Raw genomic sequence first — 19,251 nt, forward strand, 5'->3', positions numbered from 1 at the left:
AATATACTATTAGTACCTAAAATTATGCTAAAAATCAATTTTTACGTACAGAACTGCTAAAGGGTAATCAGCTACAAACGACAAAACAAACAAAACCACGACGCGGAAAATATTTAATAAACTTATTAAGCAAGAAAAGTCACTTTATTCACAAAAACTTCACACTTTTGGAAAAAAAGATAAATAGTGTTAATTTAAATATCACAATTTAACACTTTTATTGACGCTTTAAACACACAAAAAATTGATTTTTATTTCGTTAGACGAACACAAAAGAATAAACACTCAATCGAGCAGAGTTGCAGAGTTTTGCAATTTTTACACAGAAATTGCAGAAATGTTTAAATGTAACTACAATAGCCGATTTCTTTCCGATATTGGAAAATTTAAAACTAATAGCTTCTCTAGATACAGTGCAATTAAAATTTAATACTTTTCATTAAACAAAAAAAAATTTAAATATATATATATTTTTTTTGATTCTACAATTTAGGTCATGTTCCGCGCAATACATCAACCTCTTCGTTTACCAGACAGTGTGTATTTTCCAATAGCAAAACTTTTGGTTGCACTTTCAAAATTTTCTTCCATTTCAAACATTATAAAAATCAAAATAAACTGCACCGACTTTAATGAAAAAAATCAACCCTTGTTGCTGAACAGTGCTTTAACCTGCCCACAAACAAAAATCATGTAAGGGGGGAGCATTACCATATTATCGATTCTGATTTAAACTATAGCTGATATGTGTTCTAGGGAACCAGTCCAATTATTCTTAGTTTTTATTAAACCTACAACAAATCTATGTGAATGGTAAAAAAGATGAAATAGTTTGTAAAATATATTGAAACCTATCATTTTATTTTTTTCTTAACTAATCTCGTTTGAAGATTTTTCTCGGCCCTGAATTAAACCATCCATAAACAAATCAACGAAAGAGATATTCTTAAGAGAATATAAAAATAACTTTCTTGTATTGAATTTTCAAACTAAAACCTAATAGAAACGAGCCAAAAATAATTAATGGAGACAATTATTGAAAATTATTCGAATATGTGTGTTTATTCATATTGTTATCATGATAGTCCAATTTCTCTCAGATCTTTTAAAAAATCAACAAATCGGCGTTTATATATTATTTATTGATTTTAAACACATTAACTTTAAAATTGATATATTTTATACTTGTCAACTAACGTGAGGCAAGAATTATTAATACTAAATATTTCTAATTTTCTTGGATGGTTATATATCTGAAGACGGCACACATTCTGCATCCATCAAAATTAAGTGAAAACATTTTTGTCATATTTAGAAATTGTGCTATAAATCTTTCTTGTGCTTTATTTTAAAATTTCCATAAAGTTATCTTAAAATATGAATTAAGATAACATTTAATACACTATTTAGTTAGATAAAACCAAGGCTAATTTAAAAAGGCCACACAGGAGGCGAATTCAGTCCTTAGACTACTCTTCTTGACAAAAGTTTAAGCACATCAAAAAAAGTATGCGAAAGAAAAACACAAACTCCAGATGATTTTAAAAATTTTATTCTATTTAAAAAATTGAAAACAAAAAATATTTATGTTTTCCTTTTGCATCAATTTTCTATCGATAACATAATCCCGCACTAAAATGAGTTTATCAAATTTAATCTTCAAACATTCTGAGCATATATTTCTTCTAAATAGAAATAAACGTTATATATTTTTAATAAAAAACAATTTGTAAAAAAAGCTAGCCTAACCGTATTTTGTAAATAAAGGGGGGTTTTTAAGAGCAATAGGAACGTTAAAAAACTAATCTTAAGCTAATAGTAGTTTTTAATTTAGTTTTGGAAGATTATTTCATACAAATGTTGACAGGACTGCGCCTCAAATTGTCCATATGCTTAATCTGGCATAATCTTTCCAACATTTTGACAGATAGTTCACAAAAAATGCTTCATTCTGGTCTTCCAATGAGTCAATATAGACATGCACCTGCACAAAATGGTCTAAAGCCCTTAAATCGCACGAATTAGGCAGTTAATTGACCCATCCTGAGCGTGATATAAAATGTTCAATACATACATTCGATTGAGATTAAAAAGAAAAAAAAACATTAAAAAGATTTATATTTCAATATACTACTTAATCATAAGATGTAAAATAATTGATAATAAAAATTAAAAAAATCACATTTAAAAAAATAATATCCCATTTTTCTATTGTAGGAGGAACTGGCAGCGTACGAGGCTGGTGAAACTTTTGTACAATTTCTAATTGTTCAAATTGATGGATTTCTTAACACATTTAAACCATGCTTAACGCTACGGAACTATGATGCCCTTATAAGTATTGTAGCATCCGAACTTACAACTAGGCTAGAAAAAGCGATCAAAAAATGCGTTTTTAACAGAGTATGTATATTTTCGTAAATATCCCAGCATTCTCGGAATATATTCACATCATAAAGATTTTGCCATCATAGTATTATTCTTACATGTAAAATATTGTGATATAAAGGGATCTCAAATGGATCCCAGCCATATAGACCGAATCGAAAACAATATATAAGAAGTAAAAAATTACGGTCAACTCGGTAGTATCGGGAGGAGTGGCTACTCGCATACCACATAGAACAAACAAATTTCCCAGCGGATGCAACGTTACTAGCGTGTTGCGCTCCGTCGTAATGAAAACATTTGTAAATAAAAGTATTTAGATTCAAACGTGTTCCACTTTAATCTGCAAATACTAGTGAGATCGGTTGAAGAATTCAGTTAAGGTTTTAAAATATAATACAATATATGGGGGCCATACCAAAACGGTAACAATTTTTTATACAGTGATCGTTGTCTATGGCCTGTCTTAAATACCTAACTAAAAAAACGTATGGCTATGAGCATAAAACTATAAAATTTGAAAGAAATTCAACAGAAAATTTGGACTAAATCGTAAAAAATACCGAATATATACAGGTATCGTGACATGATAGTTAAAGAAAAACGTGTAAATATATAGACAATGATATGCCACAGGAGGTAAAACTTAATGCCAACTGTAAATACCAAATTAAAAACAAAATGCGAGTGAAACGTGAAAAACACCGAATATCGGGAGGTACTGTTATATAGGTGCTAAAGGAAAACTTTGTCCTACATATACATTGTTCGGCCACTTGAGCAAGAATACATACAACTACAAATACTACATTTTAGACAAATTCGATAGAAAATGTGGATAAAGAGTCAAACCACCGACTATTCGAAGGTACCTTTATAACACGTGGATCTATACATAATATGCTCACCCACCGATTAAAAACTCTTAATACCTTTTCTGTCATGGGTTTTAGTACCCATTACCCATTAAGATCTTAAAATACGAAATTTGAGTTCATTTCGGTGAATAATGTCGCAAATATAATAAAAGTACCGAATAAATTGAAGTACGGTTACAAGGGTACTATACTAATACGTGGACCTGCATACAAAATTTTTTGTCGTAGACCAGGGGTAAATATAACTACATATTTGAAACAAATATTTCCGAAATTGTAAAAATTACACCTATTAAGATTTATTTTTTTGATTGAATTCTGTTTGACAGAATTTGTATAAGAATCCACATGTTAGTAGTAGGAATTCATTTCATATTGACCGACAAATTAATTGTCCTTCTAAATTAGTAGACATTTTTATATCCCCCGATTTCTATGAAATGACATTTACGTTCTTATTCAATAATAGCAAGACGTGATGTTTATAATTCTGTTTGTAATTCATAGAAATAATCTTTTAGGGGCCAAAAAGGATGTAAGTTTTTTAATATGCGTAAAATTCTACGACTATTTTTGTATGTTTGGTATGGGTATTACTATGGTATTAGGTATTACTTTTTAAAAGGTCAAATTAGATGGTAAGCATCTTATGTCCGAAATTATTAAATACAAATTTCATCAATGTTATATAAAATTTCTGAAAAGCCCAACTTATATATTTTTAAAGGACATTTATATCATCTTTTTTCTTTTAAAATGAATCATAATTGAAATAATTTTGCAAAAATAGCTCCGAATTGCCTCATCAAAAAATTTAGTAGAAACGTACCGTTTAAGTGAAAAACGTTATATGAGAGCTATACGAAGACGAGCACCTGCATACTCAATTTTTTGTCATAGGCACTCAACACTCGACTATACAAGTTCTCATTATATTTACGAAATATAATTTTACAGTGAGCCAATGATAATTTTTTGAGGACAAATGTCAAGGGACCAGGACAACTTTCCATATTTCGCTTTTAGGAGTTTGTTGTGTGTCGAATCAGCAAAAAGAATAAATGTAGGCTTAGTCCCATTTGGCATTTAAGTACGTACTATATAACAATGAAACTATATCCAAGATATCAGATACATTATTTTTTCGAAATCGATTCAGACATAGATAAAGCTCCCATACCTTCTTCCTAATTTTATAAAAATGATACATCAATCGTAATATGTTTGTCTATTTTTGTTTAAGTTTTGGACCATATTGTCAAGATCCGACTAAATTCTGTCAAACTTGGACCAGATCGATTCAGATATAGCTATTGCTCCATGAGATATGCTTCATCCCATTTTATATTAAATAATTCTCTAAGTAATAGCATGCCCTCTAAAGCAATAATACAGGGTGAGATAAAAAACTGCAACAAAGCCAAAAGCCATAATTGTTAGATTTTTTTTAATTTTCTTGAATGAAAGCAAAAAATGTCGGTAATAGCATCAAATTTTAGAATTTATATTAAAGAATTCCATTTTATATTAAAGCATTTTCTAATAGCATGCCCTCTAAAGCAATAATACAGGGTGAGATAAAAAACTACAACAAAGTCAAATGCCTTAACTTTTACATTTTTTAAAAAAAAAAATGTCTTGAATGAAAGCAAAAAATGTCGGTAATAGTATCAAGATTTGTTCACAATGAATAGATTTGTTTCGAATTGGCTACCTTTGACACGAATTATGGCCTTAAAACGACCAATGAATCGTCACACGATGCTCTGCGGTGTTTTGGCCCATTCCCGGCGAAGCGCTTGCTTGAGGTGATCGACACTGTGGTATTTGTTAGTGCCAACCTTGCTTTCCAAAATACTACAGACCATTGTGCCCTGGAAATGAAGCAAGGAACCTCATTGTGTAACTATTCTTTGGTGGCGCGTGCTGAGTGCGATGGGGCTCTGTCCTTTTAGAATGTTTACGAGCCCAAGGCTTTAATACACCCTCCATAATATTTTCGCGATAATGTTTGGCATTTATTCTGATGCCACGGTCGATTAATACGAGCAGAGAGCGACCATCGACTGTTATGGCGGCCCACACCATCACCATGGAAGGTGCACATTTTCAGCTGACCTATTTGGCAAGTAAACACGAACATTTTGTTTGTTGCTGCTGGACAACGAATGTTTTCTCATCGGAGAAAACCAAATTCCGCAATTCACCACTTTCGGTCAAGCGAAGCAACTATTTAGTTTTTTTGAGTCTATTTTCTTTCTGTTGCGGTGTAAGTTCCTGCACTTTTTGGAATTTCAATGACTTTACCCCGAGCTCATTTTTCAATATTTGCCGAATGCAGTATTGCGATATGTTCAGCTCACTAGCCATTTTTCGGCCACTGCGACGCGGGTTTTGATCAAGTCGCTTCTTTACTTTTGGAACCATTTCTGCTGATGTTGCTGTTTTCTTCCGTCCACTTCCTTGACGTCGGGCTACGTTACCAGCATCACGGTAACTAGCAATGGTACGAGACACAAAAGATTTATTCACATTGAAATGCTGGAGTGCTCCTACGATAGCCAATTGTGGGTTTCCAGCCAAATATAAAGAAATCACACTATCACGCTTGAATTCCATTACGAATAACAAATTTGACATTTACGCCGTTAGGTATGTGCTTTGCTAAAGTTTAAAAAGCATGAACCAACTAAATTAGTGATTTCACTTTTCAGCATCTCAGTGTCAAAAATGAATTTTGGAAAATATTTGAATTCTATTATCCCACTTATCAGCCGATATTATCAATTGAAAATATATACCCACCACCATTCTGTGGAGGGCATATTAACTTTGTCATTCCGCTTGTAACTCCTCGAAATATTTATAATAGACCCTATCAAGTATATATATTCTGGATCAGCGTAAAATTCTAAGACGATATAGCGATGTCCGTCTGTCTGCCTGTTGTAATCACGCTATCTTTTGAACGAATTGAGATAGAAGACTAAAATGGAAGGTTAAGTTCGTATGTCGGTCCACGTTTTCGTATAGCGTCCATATAACGGACCTCCCGATATTCGGTATTTTCATGATTTTAGCGACAGTATTTACCGGAATTATTTCAATTGTATATGCAAGTCCACGTTTTTGTAAGATTTCAGTGACATTATTTACCGGAATTATTTAAAATTTCGTATTTGAAGTTCATAATGTGTACTACAGCCTATGACAAACATTTTTGTATGTAGGTCCACTGCTTCGTATAGCCCCCATATAACGGTAGCTCCCGATATTCGGTATTTTGATGATTTCAGCAACATTATTCATCGGAATCGTTTCAAATTTCGCATTGGGAGATCTTAATGGTTACTAAAACCTATAGAAAAAAATCGTATGCAGGTCTACTTCTTCGTATAGCCCCCATATAACGGTACCTCCCGATATTCAGTATTTGATGATTTTAGCGACATTATTTACCGGAATTATTTAAAATTTCGTATTTGAAGTTCGTAATGGTTGCTACAGCCTATGACAAACATTTTTGTATGCAGGTCCTCGTCTTCCTATAGCGCCCATATGTTGGTACCTCCCAATTCTCAGTATTTTTAAACGGTTTCATTTGGCTCACCCCGTTTGTTTTATTCTTGGGTCAAATTTAGTAATTCAAATTTCACCCTCTTCCTATCAACCGATTAATCTGAAATTTTGTATACACTTTGCATTTTGGTGACAATACAATTATGTTTATTTATTATCATTATAAATCCAAGATGGCGGCCGCTGCAAAATGGCGGATAACGCAGGTTTTATCAATCCATGAATATGGGTATCAAATGAAAGGGCTCAACAAGCGGAATACAATATACTATAAAAAATTTAAATCCAAGATGGCAGCCACTACAAAATTGCGGATAACGTAGGTTTTATCAATCCCATTAACATGGGTATCAAATGAAAAGTCTTGACAAGTAGAATACAGTGCACCATACAACCTCAATATTTAAGATAGGGGCAGCCACTAAATGGCGCATAATAATAAGATTTAAATTTAGAAATTGCATCTGTAATTTAGGTATCTGATTAATCCAGCCTGAATCCACCACCCAAGTCAAGATTTTGTATCGTGATGAGGACTGTGTGGCGTTAGGGTGACTAAAAACGATACGTTGTTAGCGGTACAACATCCAAGTTAAGGTGAAAGGTTAAAACGCGCCGAGAACTGTATGACATCAGGGTGGATAGAAATAATATTTCGTTGGGGTTTCCCCCTCAAGACACAGGCGCATCTTTTTGTACATAGCCTTGTCCCTTTATTGGACCTCTGGGGTCGACCGTTTAAATGTCCATTACTCGTGGGAACAAAAAATAAAAAAGTAAAAAAGCGTAAGTTCGGCAGGGCCGAACTTTGAATACCCTCCACCATTTGGAACGAATTACAAAATGTTCAAAAAAATAAAATCCATTAAAAGTTATGTTAAAATCTTAAAAATACCTAATATAGGAAGGTGCCGATATATGGTGGGATATGCGATATTGTGGACCTATATAAACAAATCAATGTCTGGGGGTAAAGTACTCACAAAGAACTCCTCATGTAGAATTTCAGACAATTCCGTTGAAAAATGTGGCTAAAATCATCAAAATACCGAATTTCGGCAGGCCGTTATATGGGGGCTATACGAAATCGTGGACCTATATAGATAATTATCTTTCAATGGATGAAATACTCACAAGGAACTCCTTGTGTGCATTTTCAGACAATACCATTGGAAAATGTGGCTAAAATTATCAAAATACCGAATATCGGGGGGTACCGTTACATGGGGGCTATACGATATCGTGTGCCGATATAGCCCATCTTCGAACTTGACCTACCTGCAGACAAAAGAGAGATCTGTGCAAAATTTTAGCTTCCTATCTTAATTCGTTTAGACTGTAGCGTGATTACAACAGACGGACGGACAGGGCTAAATCGTTTTCGATGAGTTACAAACGGAATGACGAACTTAATATACCCTCCCTACTATGTATGGTGGAGGGTATAAAAATACAACTACAAACAAAGCGGCCGACATCTTGGATTTATAATGATAATGAATAAACATAATTTTATAGTCACCAATATGCAAAGTGTATACAAAACTTAAGATTAAACGGTTGACAGGAAGAGGGTGTAATTTGAATTAATAAATTTGACCAAAGAATAAAACAAACGGGGTGAACTAAATAAAACCGTTTAATTAGATATAAATGTTCGATTTGCTTGTAATTTTGCCCATACCAATATTTTATCTGTATTAGATGAAGTATACGACTATATCTGCTACCTCACGCACATTGTAAAATGTTTATATCATATTTATTTAGGTCCGATACGAAATGGACAATATTTACCCATTCCTTAGGAAAGTACTCCATAGAGGCTCAAAAATTTGAACAATCATAACAGAAGTCAATATATATTTAAATAATCGAACATTGGCTAAGGGTATATATCTGTCGGCAAAACCGACTGATATTTTTTGTTTGTTTTTTACTTAATATAAATAACACCATTGCATCTTGTTTATTTAAAGCTAGGTGGATTAGTGCTGGATCAGGAAGTTCGCGCTTTGGGTGCGTATCTTGCTAGTGCGACATCATGGTCTGTGCGCGATAAGATGACCCGTTTGACGCAAATAGCTACAATTTTAAATTTAGAAAAGGTTTCGGAGATCAATGAATACTGGAATCCGCAGCACTCTTCGGAGCTGACATCGTGGCGCTTATCTCAAAATGAAGTACGAACAATTCTTACACTGAGGTAATTAAGATGTGTTTATATTACAGGTGATGTTTTTAATAAGCGCTACTTTTAATATTATAGAATTGATTTTCGAATGGAGGACATAAAACGAATCCGGTTGCAATGATTTATAAACAGACATCTTCATATATATATACATTTTATTAATTTGAGTATTTATACATAATTATATACGCTTTAATAAACATTTTTTTTTTTTGGTAGGTAAGTATTCGGTTTGCAAAGGTGCGTAAACGTTTTCAGTTTTTACAGGTAAATATGTTCTATTCTATTCACAGGCGAATATTTACTTTTCTTCAATCATAAGATCATTTTTTACTTTTTATTAAAAATTTATTTTTTGTATGTTTTAACTTAGCATTTGAATGCATTTAGGTCGATTTTATCACTTGTATCACGGCGGGGTGTAACTGTGTGTTAAACAATCTAGTCGAAAGACTCGGAATAAGTATATTTTTATTTGCATCGGCACATGCAACAAGTTTATTCGTCTCTCGTTTCTTTTCATATAATTATCTATGATCCCTTTGCAAATAGTTCCGGTGTCCACATCTCTTTGTAGACGAAATTTGGCTCAATCTTTCGTTCACATATCAGTTAAATAGAAATGTAATCAAACGAATATATGGAACACATGGGGTAAAATCGTGGTAGTTTATTACTATTTGAAATAATGTGTATGTTATGCATACTACGCGTCGAAAGTAGAACCGTTCATTTTCTCGAGCACAAACGTAATATAATACTTTTCAACTTATGTTGTTAATTTTAAGTAATTTGAAACATACAGGTGTGTCACAAAATCGTATCGAAATGTTTTGAATTCTGATTTCGTACGATTTGGTGAACCACGAATTCAGTGTAAATGTGGCAACATTATATATTCAATATGGTAATATTAGGGGGATAAAAGAACGAATGATTGAATTAAGATAAAATACAAATACATAAGTTATATTAACTTTGTCATTCCGTTTGTAACATCCATAAATATTCGTCGTGACACCATAAAGTATATATATACAGGCTTGTAACAAAATGCATCGAAATGGTTTGAATTTCGCAATTCAAAATCGTACGTTTTTGTTCTAGCTTCTTCAGATTTCGTACGATTTGGTGAGCAGTGTAAATATGGCAACATTATATAATCAATATGGTAACATTAGGGGAGTGAAAGAACAAATGAATGAGGTATCAAAACAAAACACATGATTAGAAAACATTGTAGAAGTGTAACTTGCGAAAAATATTCTGTTAATGAGAGCTTTTTGTGCAAAAAGAAAGTTCATTTCATTATTTTTAATGCAATGCCGGGAGCTTCGATTTTTTCTGTAATTGAGGCGCAAAGTAATGAACACAATATTGAACAAGTAAAAAAGCAGCTAATTTCGGCCGGGCTGAACTTTTAATACCCTCCACCATTTCGAAGGAAATTTAAAAATTTCAAAAAAATCCGAAGACTACCACTTAAATGAAAACCGTTATATGGGGACTTTACGAAGGTGTGGACCTGCATACGGTTTTGAAATAATTCCGGTAAATAATTTCGCTAAAATCATGAAAATACCGAATATCGAGAGGTACCGTTATATGGGGACTATACAAAAACGTGGACCAACATGGTCCATTTACGAACTTAACCTGCCTACTGGTAAACTATGCATGTATGCATGTAATTTTAGCCTTCTATCTCAATTTTAGCCTGCGATTTACATTTTCTGAAGAAGCTAAATATGAAATTAAAACACTCTCTTACCGAATTTATTTTTGTGACATGCCTGATACTCATGATCAGCATAAAATTCTATGTCGATTTAACGATGTCCGTCTGTCTGTTGGCAGAACAATTTGTATTGTATCTAGAGTGGTTGGTATTGAAAATGAGATATATCGGTTCACGTTTTGATGTAGCCGCCATATAACGGTACCTCCCAATATTCGGTATTTTCAAGATTTTTGCCAAATTTTTCCACGGATTTGTCTAAAAGTTGGTATTTGTAGGTCATAATGAATTCTAGCTCCGGTGGCGAAACATAGTATATATAGGTCTACGTTTTTGTATAGCCCCCATATAACGGTACTTCCCGATATCCAGTATCTTGATGATTTCCGATATTCGGTATTTTGATAATTTTTCCATATTTTTTTATGGATTTGTGTAAAAATTGGTATTTGTTGATCATAATGGGTTTTAGCTCCGATGGGATACAATGTATGTATAGGTTCACGTTTTTGTATAATCCCCATATAACGGTACCTCCCGATATTCAGTATTTTGATGATTTTAGCGACAATATTAACCGGAATTGTTTCAAATTTGGAATTTGAAGTTCGAAATGGATACTACAGCTTATGACAGAAAATTGTCTGTGCAGGTCCACGTCTTCTTATATCCCCCCTATAACGGTACCTCCCAATATTCAGTATGTTGATGATTTTAGCGTCATTATTCTCCGGAGTAGTTTTAAATTACATATTTAGAGTTCGTAATGGGAACTACAGCCTGTGAAAGAAAATTGTATATGCAGGGCCAGGCTTTCGTATAGCTCCGATATAACGGTACCTGCCTATACGGTACTTTGATGATTTTAGCTACATTATTCACCGTTTAGGGCAAAAATTTAGCCTTCTATCTCAATTCGCTCTAAAGAGAGCGTGATTACAAGAGACAATCAGACAGACATCGCTAAATCGACTTAGAATTTTACGCTGATCAAGAATATATATACTTTGTTGGGTCTGATATGAGTATTTCGAGGAGTTACAAACGTAATTACAAAGTTAACGTACCCTACATAGTGTGGTGGAGGGTATAAACAAGATAAAAAGCAGTAAGTTCCGAGCCGAACTTTTAATACCCTCCACCATTTGGAACGAATTTGGTAATTTTCAAAATATAAAATTCGTTAAAAATACTGAATAATATAGCCCTTATACTGGGGTCTATTCAACATTTACTTACATACGCATTGTTTGTGATAAGCCATTGCCATATTCAAATTCGAAACTTGAAATAAATGTTGAATATCACAATCTTCTTCTTCTTCTTTCTTCTTCTTCTTCTATATCTATAAAAGAGGAAAATGTTTGTACGTTTGTTTGTTTGTTTGTTTGTTTGTTTGTTTGTTTGTTTGTAATTTATGGACTCGAAAACTGCTGAATAGATTTTTCTGAAAATTTCCATATATACTGCAACATCGCCTGAAAGTAACATAGGCTATATACATTTTTGAATTTCCACTTGGAACTGGAGATATAGCATCAGAATCGGAGGTACCTCCCAAAAATTTAGATTTTATATGCACATATCTATTGATCGGTTAAAGATACAGTATACAAATTTGGAATGTGTAACGGAATTTGGAACAAAAATAAGTTTGCTAAATTATATTGTAATCGGTTCAGATTTGGATATAGCTCCCATATATATTTTCGACCGATTTCGTTCATTTGATGCCTCAAACACAATATGAATGTTCGCTTCCAATGAAATTTGGAATATGTGACGGGATTTGATCCGAAAATAAATTTGTCAAATTATATTGAAATCGGTTCAGATTTGGATATAGCTCCCATATATATTTTCGGCCGATTTCATGTATTTGGTGGACCAAATAAGATATGTATGTCCAAATTTAATGAAATTTAAAATAAGTAACGGAATCGGGAGCAAAAATGAATTTTTCAAATTATATTGAAATCGGTTCAGATTTGGATATAGCTCCCATATATATTTTCGACCGATTTCATGTATTTGATGCACCAAACACGCTATGTATCTCTAATTTCAATGAAATTTGGAATCTGTAGGGGAAATTAAAACGAATATACATTTGTCAAATTATAGTAAAATCGGTCAGATTTGGATATAGCTCTCATATATATTTTCGACCGATTTCATGTATTTTATGCACCATGCACGATATGTATGTTCGATTCCAAAGAAATTTGGAATATGTAACGGGATTTTGATTAGAAAATAAATTAGTCAAATTATATTAAAATCGGTTCAGATTTGGATATAGCTCCCATATATATTTTCCGCCGATTTCACATATTTGATGCACAAAACACGATACGTATTTCCGATTCCAATGAAATTCGGCATGAGTGGCTAAATTTGGTACAAAAATAAATTTGGCAAATTATATTCAAATACGCTCAGATTTAATTTTAGCTCCCATATATATACTCAGCCGATTTCACATATTTGATGCACCCAAAGCGAGAAAGACGAAATCTGGCACCAAAAAAAATTGCCAAATTTTATTGAAATCAGTTGAGGTTTGGGTATAGCTAACATATGTGTGGTTACAATAATAAATGTGACAAATTAATTGGAAATTAGTTAAGATTTGGATATAGCTCCCATATATATATTCTCGGCCGATTTCACGTATTTGACGCACCAATTTCAATGAAATATGAAAGGTGTGGCGGAATTTGGTGTAAAAGTAATTTTTTTTAAAATTATATTTAAATCGGATCAGATTGGGATATGATTTTAATAAGAACCATTGACCCACAACGCCTTAGGCTAACACTAAAAAACAACACAACAATTAATTTGAAATACGCTTATTACGGCGAAGTATGTTGCTATCTCGAATTCATTAATTGCAACAGAAATGCCACTCAACTTCAAAAGATTGCAGTTTACTGCACGCTTGGTATTTGCTATGAAATAAATAAATCCGAAGGACAAACCCTTCGTGTATATATGTCATGTTACTGTTTTTCTAATGGTTTTGTATATTTACGCATTAAAGTAGTGCAATAATTTTTTTTTTAATTATAAAATTTGTTTTTTTTTAACCAACAAATATTCGTAAATAAAATTTTGAATGCATATAAAATCAAAAGGGGTAGCGAAGCGCACCGGGTTCAGCTAGTACCGTATAAAGGTAGGTACCATTATATCGGAGCTATACGAAGACATGGGCCTGCATAGACAATTTTCTGTCACAGGCTGTAGTATATATTACGAACTTCAAATACGACAACTCAAACTGTTTTGGTGGGTATTGTACCTAAAATCGTCAAAATACCGAATAGAGGGAGGAACTGATATATGGGGCCAATACGAAGACCTGGACCTGCATAGACAATACCCTGTTAACGACTGTAGTTCCCATTAATTAACGTAATTTGAAACTACTCCGGTTCAAAATAAGGAATATTGGGATGTACGTGGACCTGCACAGGCAATATTTTGTCATAGACTGTAGCATCCATTATGAACCTCAAATACCAAATTTGAAACAATTCCGGTGAATAATGTCGCTAAAACCCTATAATACCGAATATAGGAAGGTACCGTTATATGGGGGCTATACGAAGATGTGGACCGGCACAAACAATTTTTTATCTTAAGGTGTAGTTTCCATTACGAACTCTAAATACGTAATTTGAAACTACTCCGGTGAATATTGACGCTAAAATCATCAAAATACCGAATATTGGGAGGTACCGTTATATGGGGGCTATATGAAAATGTTGACCTACATGGCCCATTTACGAACTTAACCTGCCTGCTGACAAAATAAACATGTGTGCAAAATTTTAGCCTTCTATCTCAATTCGATAGCGTGATTACAACAGACAGACATACGGACATCGCTAAATCGACTTAGTATTTTACGCTGATCAAGAATATATATACTTTGTTGGGTCTGACATGAGTATTTGGAGGAGTTACAAACGGAATGACAAAATTAATAAACCCTCCAAGTATGTTGGAGAGTATAAAATTATCTTATCTACAGAAATTGTGGAAAAACCCGGAAAATTTGTTCAAAAGTTTATCAAATACCCAAAGATAATTTAAATCAATTGAAAATATTCCATAATATTGGTCAAAAAATTTTAAACTTCTTTGATAGACATGTGCAGTTTACCCACGATACCGAAAAACAAGGAAAGCTAGCATACTAGCACACCCTTATAATCAGATAAGGCAATGAACTGATTCGACTTTAATTATTACTCAAAACACCCAAGACGAATAAAAGAAAAATACAGTCGTAAATTTTACAAAAAGAGTACATATCATAAGCAACGAACGATTTCACAAAAAAACGAAGATCGAACAGGTAATATCCTTCAAAACAACGACTTCCCGAAAAACACTATTGACGATCTAATAAAAGGCACAAAAAACAATAAAAAATCAAAACGAGGGATACAATGGGAAAGTTATACAAGCCAATTACATTCATACCTGGACTTTCGGAGCGATTCTGCAACTCTAATATTTATAATAAAGACAAGTATCAATTAGCCTTTAAATCTAAGAATAACGTCAACTGTTTATTTAGCAAAACCAGGGTTTAAAATGCTAACCCCAAATTAGCAATAGCACCGAAAATTTTCAGCCATGCCTGCTAAAAAACTTCAAAAGTGCAGCCCATCATGACTTACGCCAATAAATAGCAACGCATTACAAAGAATTTAGCGCCAGAGCTAATGCTAATTGAAATCGTCAGCAAAGACAAAATAGCAGTGAGCGGCTGAAGCATTAAAATAGCTCAGCATCAAAAAAGCAACATGACTGCTGCTGCTTAGCTTGGTTTTTAGCCAAAAAAAAGAAAACAAATATTCATTATTGAGTTCAGTGTTGCTTATAAAAATTTCACATCGTATGAAATGCGATAAAAATAGCATTTTTATCCATATGTTATTTTCATATGAAGACAATGTGCAAATGTTATTGAATCCAATAAATATAAAAGTATTTTAATTTTGTGAAATATTATTCAATAAAGTAAGGAAAAATATTGATAAATTACAATTCAAATATAAACTTAAATTAGCTGACGAGCTCGAAAACATATGTACGTGTTTTATTAATTTACAATCTTAAAAATATGTTTTCGGCTGCCCATTCGGCTAAAACGAAAATAGCAGCAGCCGAAATCCGAGCTATTGTTTATTTTGTGTGCTGAATTTTTATCTTTATTGTCGGTTAGGGCTAAACAAAAATAGCTCGACTATCAAAAACGAGCTAAATAGCTATGCGATGAGCAAAATAGCTAATCACGTGCCGTGGCTGTCAATATTTAATAGCAGTTGCACTGAAAGGCTAAGGCTAATTTCAATAGGTGCTGGCTTTTAGCAAAACAAAATGGAAAATAAAAAAGAAGATAAGTGCAATGTTGTATATAAGATAAAATGTGCAGGGGACGAAACTAACATATGCCAGAAGTTATATGTTGGTACAACTAAAAGCAAACTTAAGACTAGACTATCTGGACATAAGTCAGATCAATGGAACTGACAAACAAAAGACGGCGCTTGCGGCACATTGCACGATGACTGGCCATAAACCAAATTTCAAAGACGTTGAAATACTGACACAGGAAAATAATTATAAAAGGCGTTTTACCCTAGAAATGTTAAATATTATGAACATACCAACCGATGTTAGAATGAACTATAAAACTGATACTGATCACTGTGCACACATTTATAAGAACTTAGTTCAAAAGCATAGACAGACAAAAATTTAGTTTAGCATAGACGGTGTAACAAGACTGTTGCTTTTCTCAATTTACTTGTGTGTTATTATTGTTATCCTATTTGTTAAATATTTTGTATCTCTGTAGTTTTTCCCTGAAGATGACAGTCGAAATATCGGAAAATCAAAATCATAAAAATAAAACACTTATGTTTTAATTGAACTTAAGCCAAAATAAAGTTTTTAAGAACTAATGTACAACAGGTCAACAATAAAAAAACAACAACATTAAATCACGGAAGGCACCCGCACAAGAGTAAGATCTAGACATAATACATAAAAATGCATTTATACAAAGATATAAAGAAAAAATATACCACACAACCACAATTAACAAAATAAAACAATATTCAAAATGCTACAGGCAAACTGCATCGTAGTTCGCATCAGTTACATTTTTAATAAAATACAGAAACATTGGCATTACACCAAACTTTATACACAATACAAACAGAAACACAATATGTTCAAAACAAACGACAAAATACCGCCAAATTTATTAGCTTCTATAAAAACAAACAACAACAACTTTCACCTAAAACTACTCAAACTTCTAATACAGCACAAACATTAAGGCCGGTTATTACATCATTCCGATAAATAAAAAACATAAAAACATTACAAACATTAAGGACGGTTATTACATCTTTCCGATAGATAAAAAACATAAATCGTTTTTCGTTATTAGAAGTCTCATTTAAAAAAACTGTCTGATAAGCAAGAGGACAGACCATCTTCCCTTTATCTTTTAAAGTAAAGTTTACTGAATTCATGTTGCCATATTTTATATTGATAATATGACAATAACAGCAAAATTAATTAAAATAAAGAAATGGATAACGCAAATTGTTTATTTTATATTGAAGAACTGAATTATAATTTTAGTTCACGAAATTAATTACAAATTCGTTTTGTTTATTATTTTCAACCTAAAATGAAGATGCCATTGTGAAAAATGCTGTGACTACCAGTTACTTTCACAAAAAGATTGCCATATCTCTGTAAAAAAAAATTCAAAAAAATTCCGAAGACTACCACTTAAATGAAAACCGTTATATGGGGACTATACGAAGGTGTGGACCTGCATACGGTTTTGAAATAATTCCGGTAAATAATTTCGGTAAAATCATGAAAATACCGAATGTCGAGAGGTACCGTTATATGGGGACTATACAAAAACGTGGACCAACATGGTCCATTTACGAACTTAACCTGCCTACTGGTAAACTATGCATGTATGCATGTAATTTTAGCCTTCTATCTCAATTTTAGCCTGCGATTTACATTTTCTGAAGAAGCTAAATATGAAATTAAAACACTCTCTTACCGAATTTATTCTTGTGACATGCCTGATACTCATGATCAGCATAAAATTCTATGTCGATTTAACGATGTCCGTCTGTCTGTTGGCAGAACAATTTGTATTGTATCTAGAGTGGTTGGTATTGAAAATGAGATATATCGGTTCACGTTTTGATGTAGCCGCCATATAACGGTACCTCCCAATATTCGGTATTTTCAAGATTTTTGCCAAATTTTTCCACGGATTTGTCTAAAAGTTGGTATTTGTAGGTCATAATGAATTCTAGCTCCGGTGGCGAAACATAGTATATATAGGTCTACGTTTTTGTATAGCCCCCATATAACGGTACTTCCCGATATCCAGTATCTTGATGATTTCCGATATTCGGTATTTTGATAATTTTTCCATATTTTTTTATGGATTTGTGTAAAAATTGGTATTTGTTGATCATAATGGGTTTTAGCTCCGATGGGATACAATGTATGTATAGGTTCACGTTTTTGTATAATCCCCATATAACGGTACCTCCCGATATTCAGTATTTTGATGATTTTAGCGACAATATTAACCGGAATTGTTTCAAATTTGGAATTTGAAGTTCGAAATGGATACTACAGCTTATGACAGAAAATTGTCTGTGCAGGTCCACGTCTTCTTATATCCCCCCTATAACGGTACCTCCCAATATTCAGTATGTTGATGATTTTAGCGTCATTATTCTCCGGAGTAGTTTTAAATTACATATTTAGAGTTCGTAATGGGAACTACAGCCTGTGAAAGAAAATTGTATATGCTTTCGTATAGCTCCGATATAACGGTACCTCCCTATACGGTACTTTGATGATTTTAGCTACATTATTCACCGTTTAGGGCAAAAATTTAGCCTTCTATCGCAATTCGCTCTAAAGAGAGCGTGATTACAACAGACAATCAGACAGACATCGCTAAATCGACTTAGAATTTTACGCTGATCAAGAATATATATACTTTGTTGGGTCTGATATGAGTATTTCGAGGAGTTACAAACGTTATTACAAAGTTAACGTACCCTACATAGTGTGGTGGAGGGTATAAACAAGATAAAAAGCAGTAAGTTCCGAGCCGAACTTTTAATACCCTCCACCATTTGGAACGAATTTGGTAATTTTCAAAATATAAAATTCGTTAAAAATACTGAATAATATAGCCGTTATACTGGGGTCTATTCAACATTTACTTACATACGCATTGTTTGTGATAAGCCATTGCCATATTCAAATTCGAAACTTGAAATAAATGTTGAATATCACAATACCGTATAAAGGGAGGTACCATTATATCGGAGCTATACGAAGACATGGGCCTGCATAGACAATTTTCTGTCACAGGCTGTAGTATC

General features: G+C 33.0%; 1 protein-coding gene across 2 annotated transcripts in view; it reads left to right on the forward strand.

Annotated features, from left to right (window-relative positions):
* The window catches only part of LOC101896658 (conserved oligomeric Golgi complex subunit 4), a 166,499-nt gene extending 157,260 nt beyond the window's left edge, over nucleotides 1-9,239 (forward strand). Inside the window, exons 5-7 of one of the 2 annotated variants that reach the window (XM_059130431.1) lie at nucleotides 2,218-2,403; nucleotides 8,825-9,051; nucleotides 9,115-9,239. In XM_059130431.1, the coding sequence (XP_058986414.1) occupies nucleotides 2,218-2,403; nucleotides 8,825-9,051; nucleotides 9,115-9,160 (459 nt within the window). In that variant the 3' untranslated portion in view covers nucleotides 9,161-9,239. Of the gene's footprint in view, nucleotides 1-2,217; nucleotides 2,404-8,824; nucleotides 9,052-9,114 lie in introns of those variants that run through there. The other variant, XM_059130444.1, reaches the window with a different exon arrangement.
* Nucleotides 9,240-19,251: the final 10,012 nt, after the last annotated feature.

The sequence above is a fragment of the Musca domestica genome, unplaced genomic scaffold (assembly GCF_030504385.1).
Source record: "Musca domestica strain aabys unplaced genomic scaffold, Musca_domestica.polishedcontigs.V.1.1 11, whole genome shotgun sequence".
Classification (NCBI taxonomy): Eukaryota; Metazoa; Arthropoda; class Insecta; order Diptera; family Muscidae; genus Musca; species Musca domestica.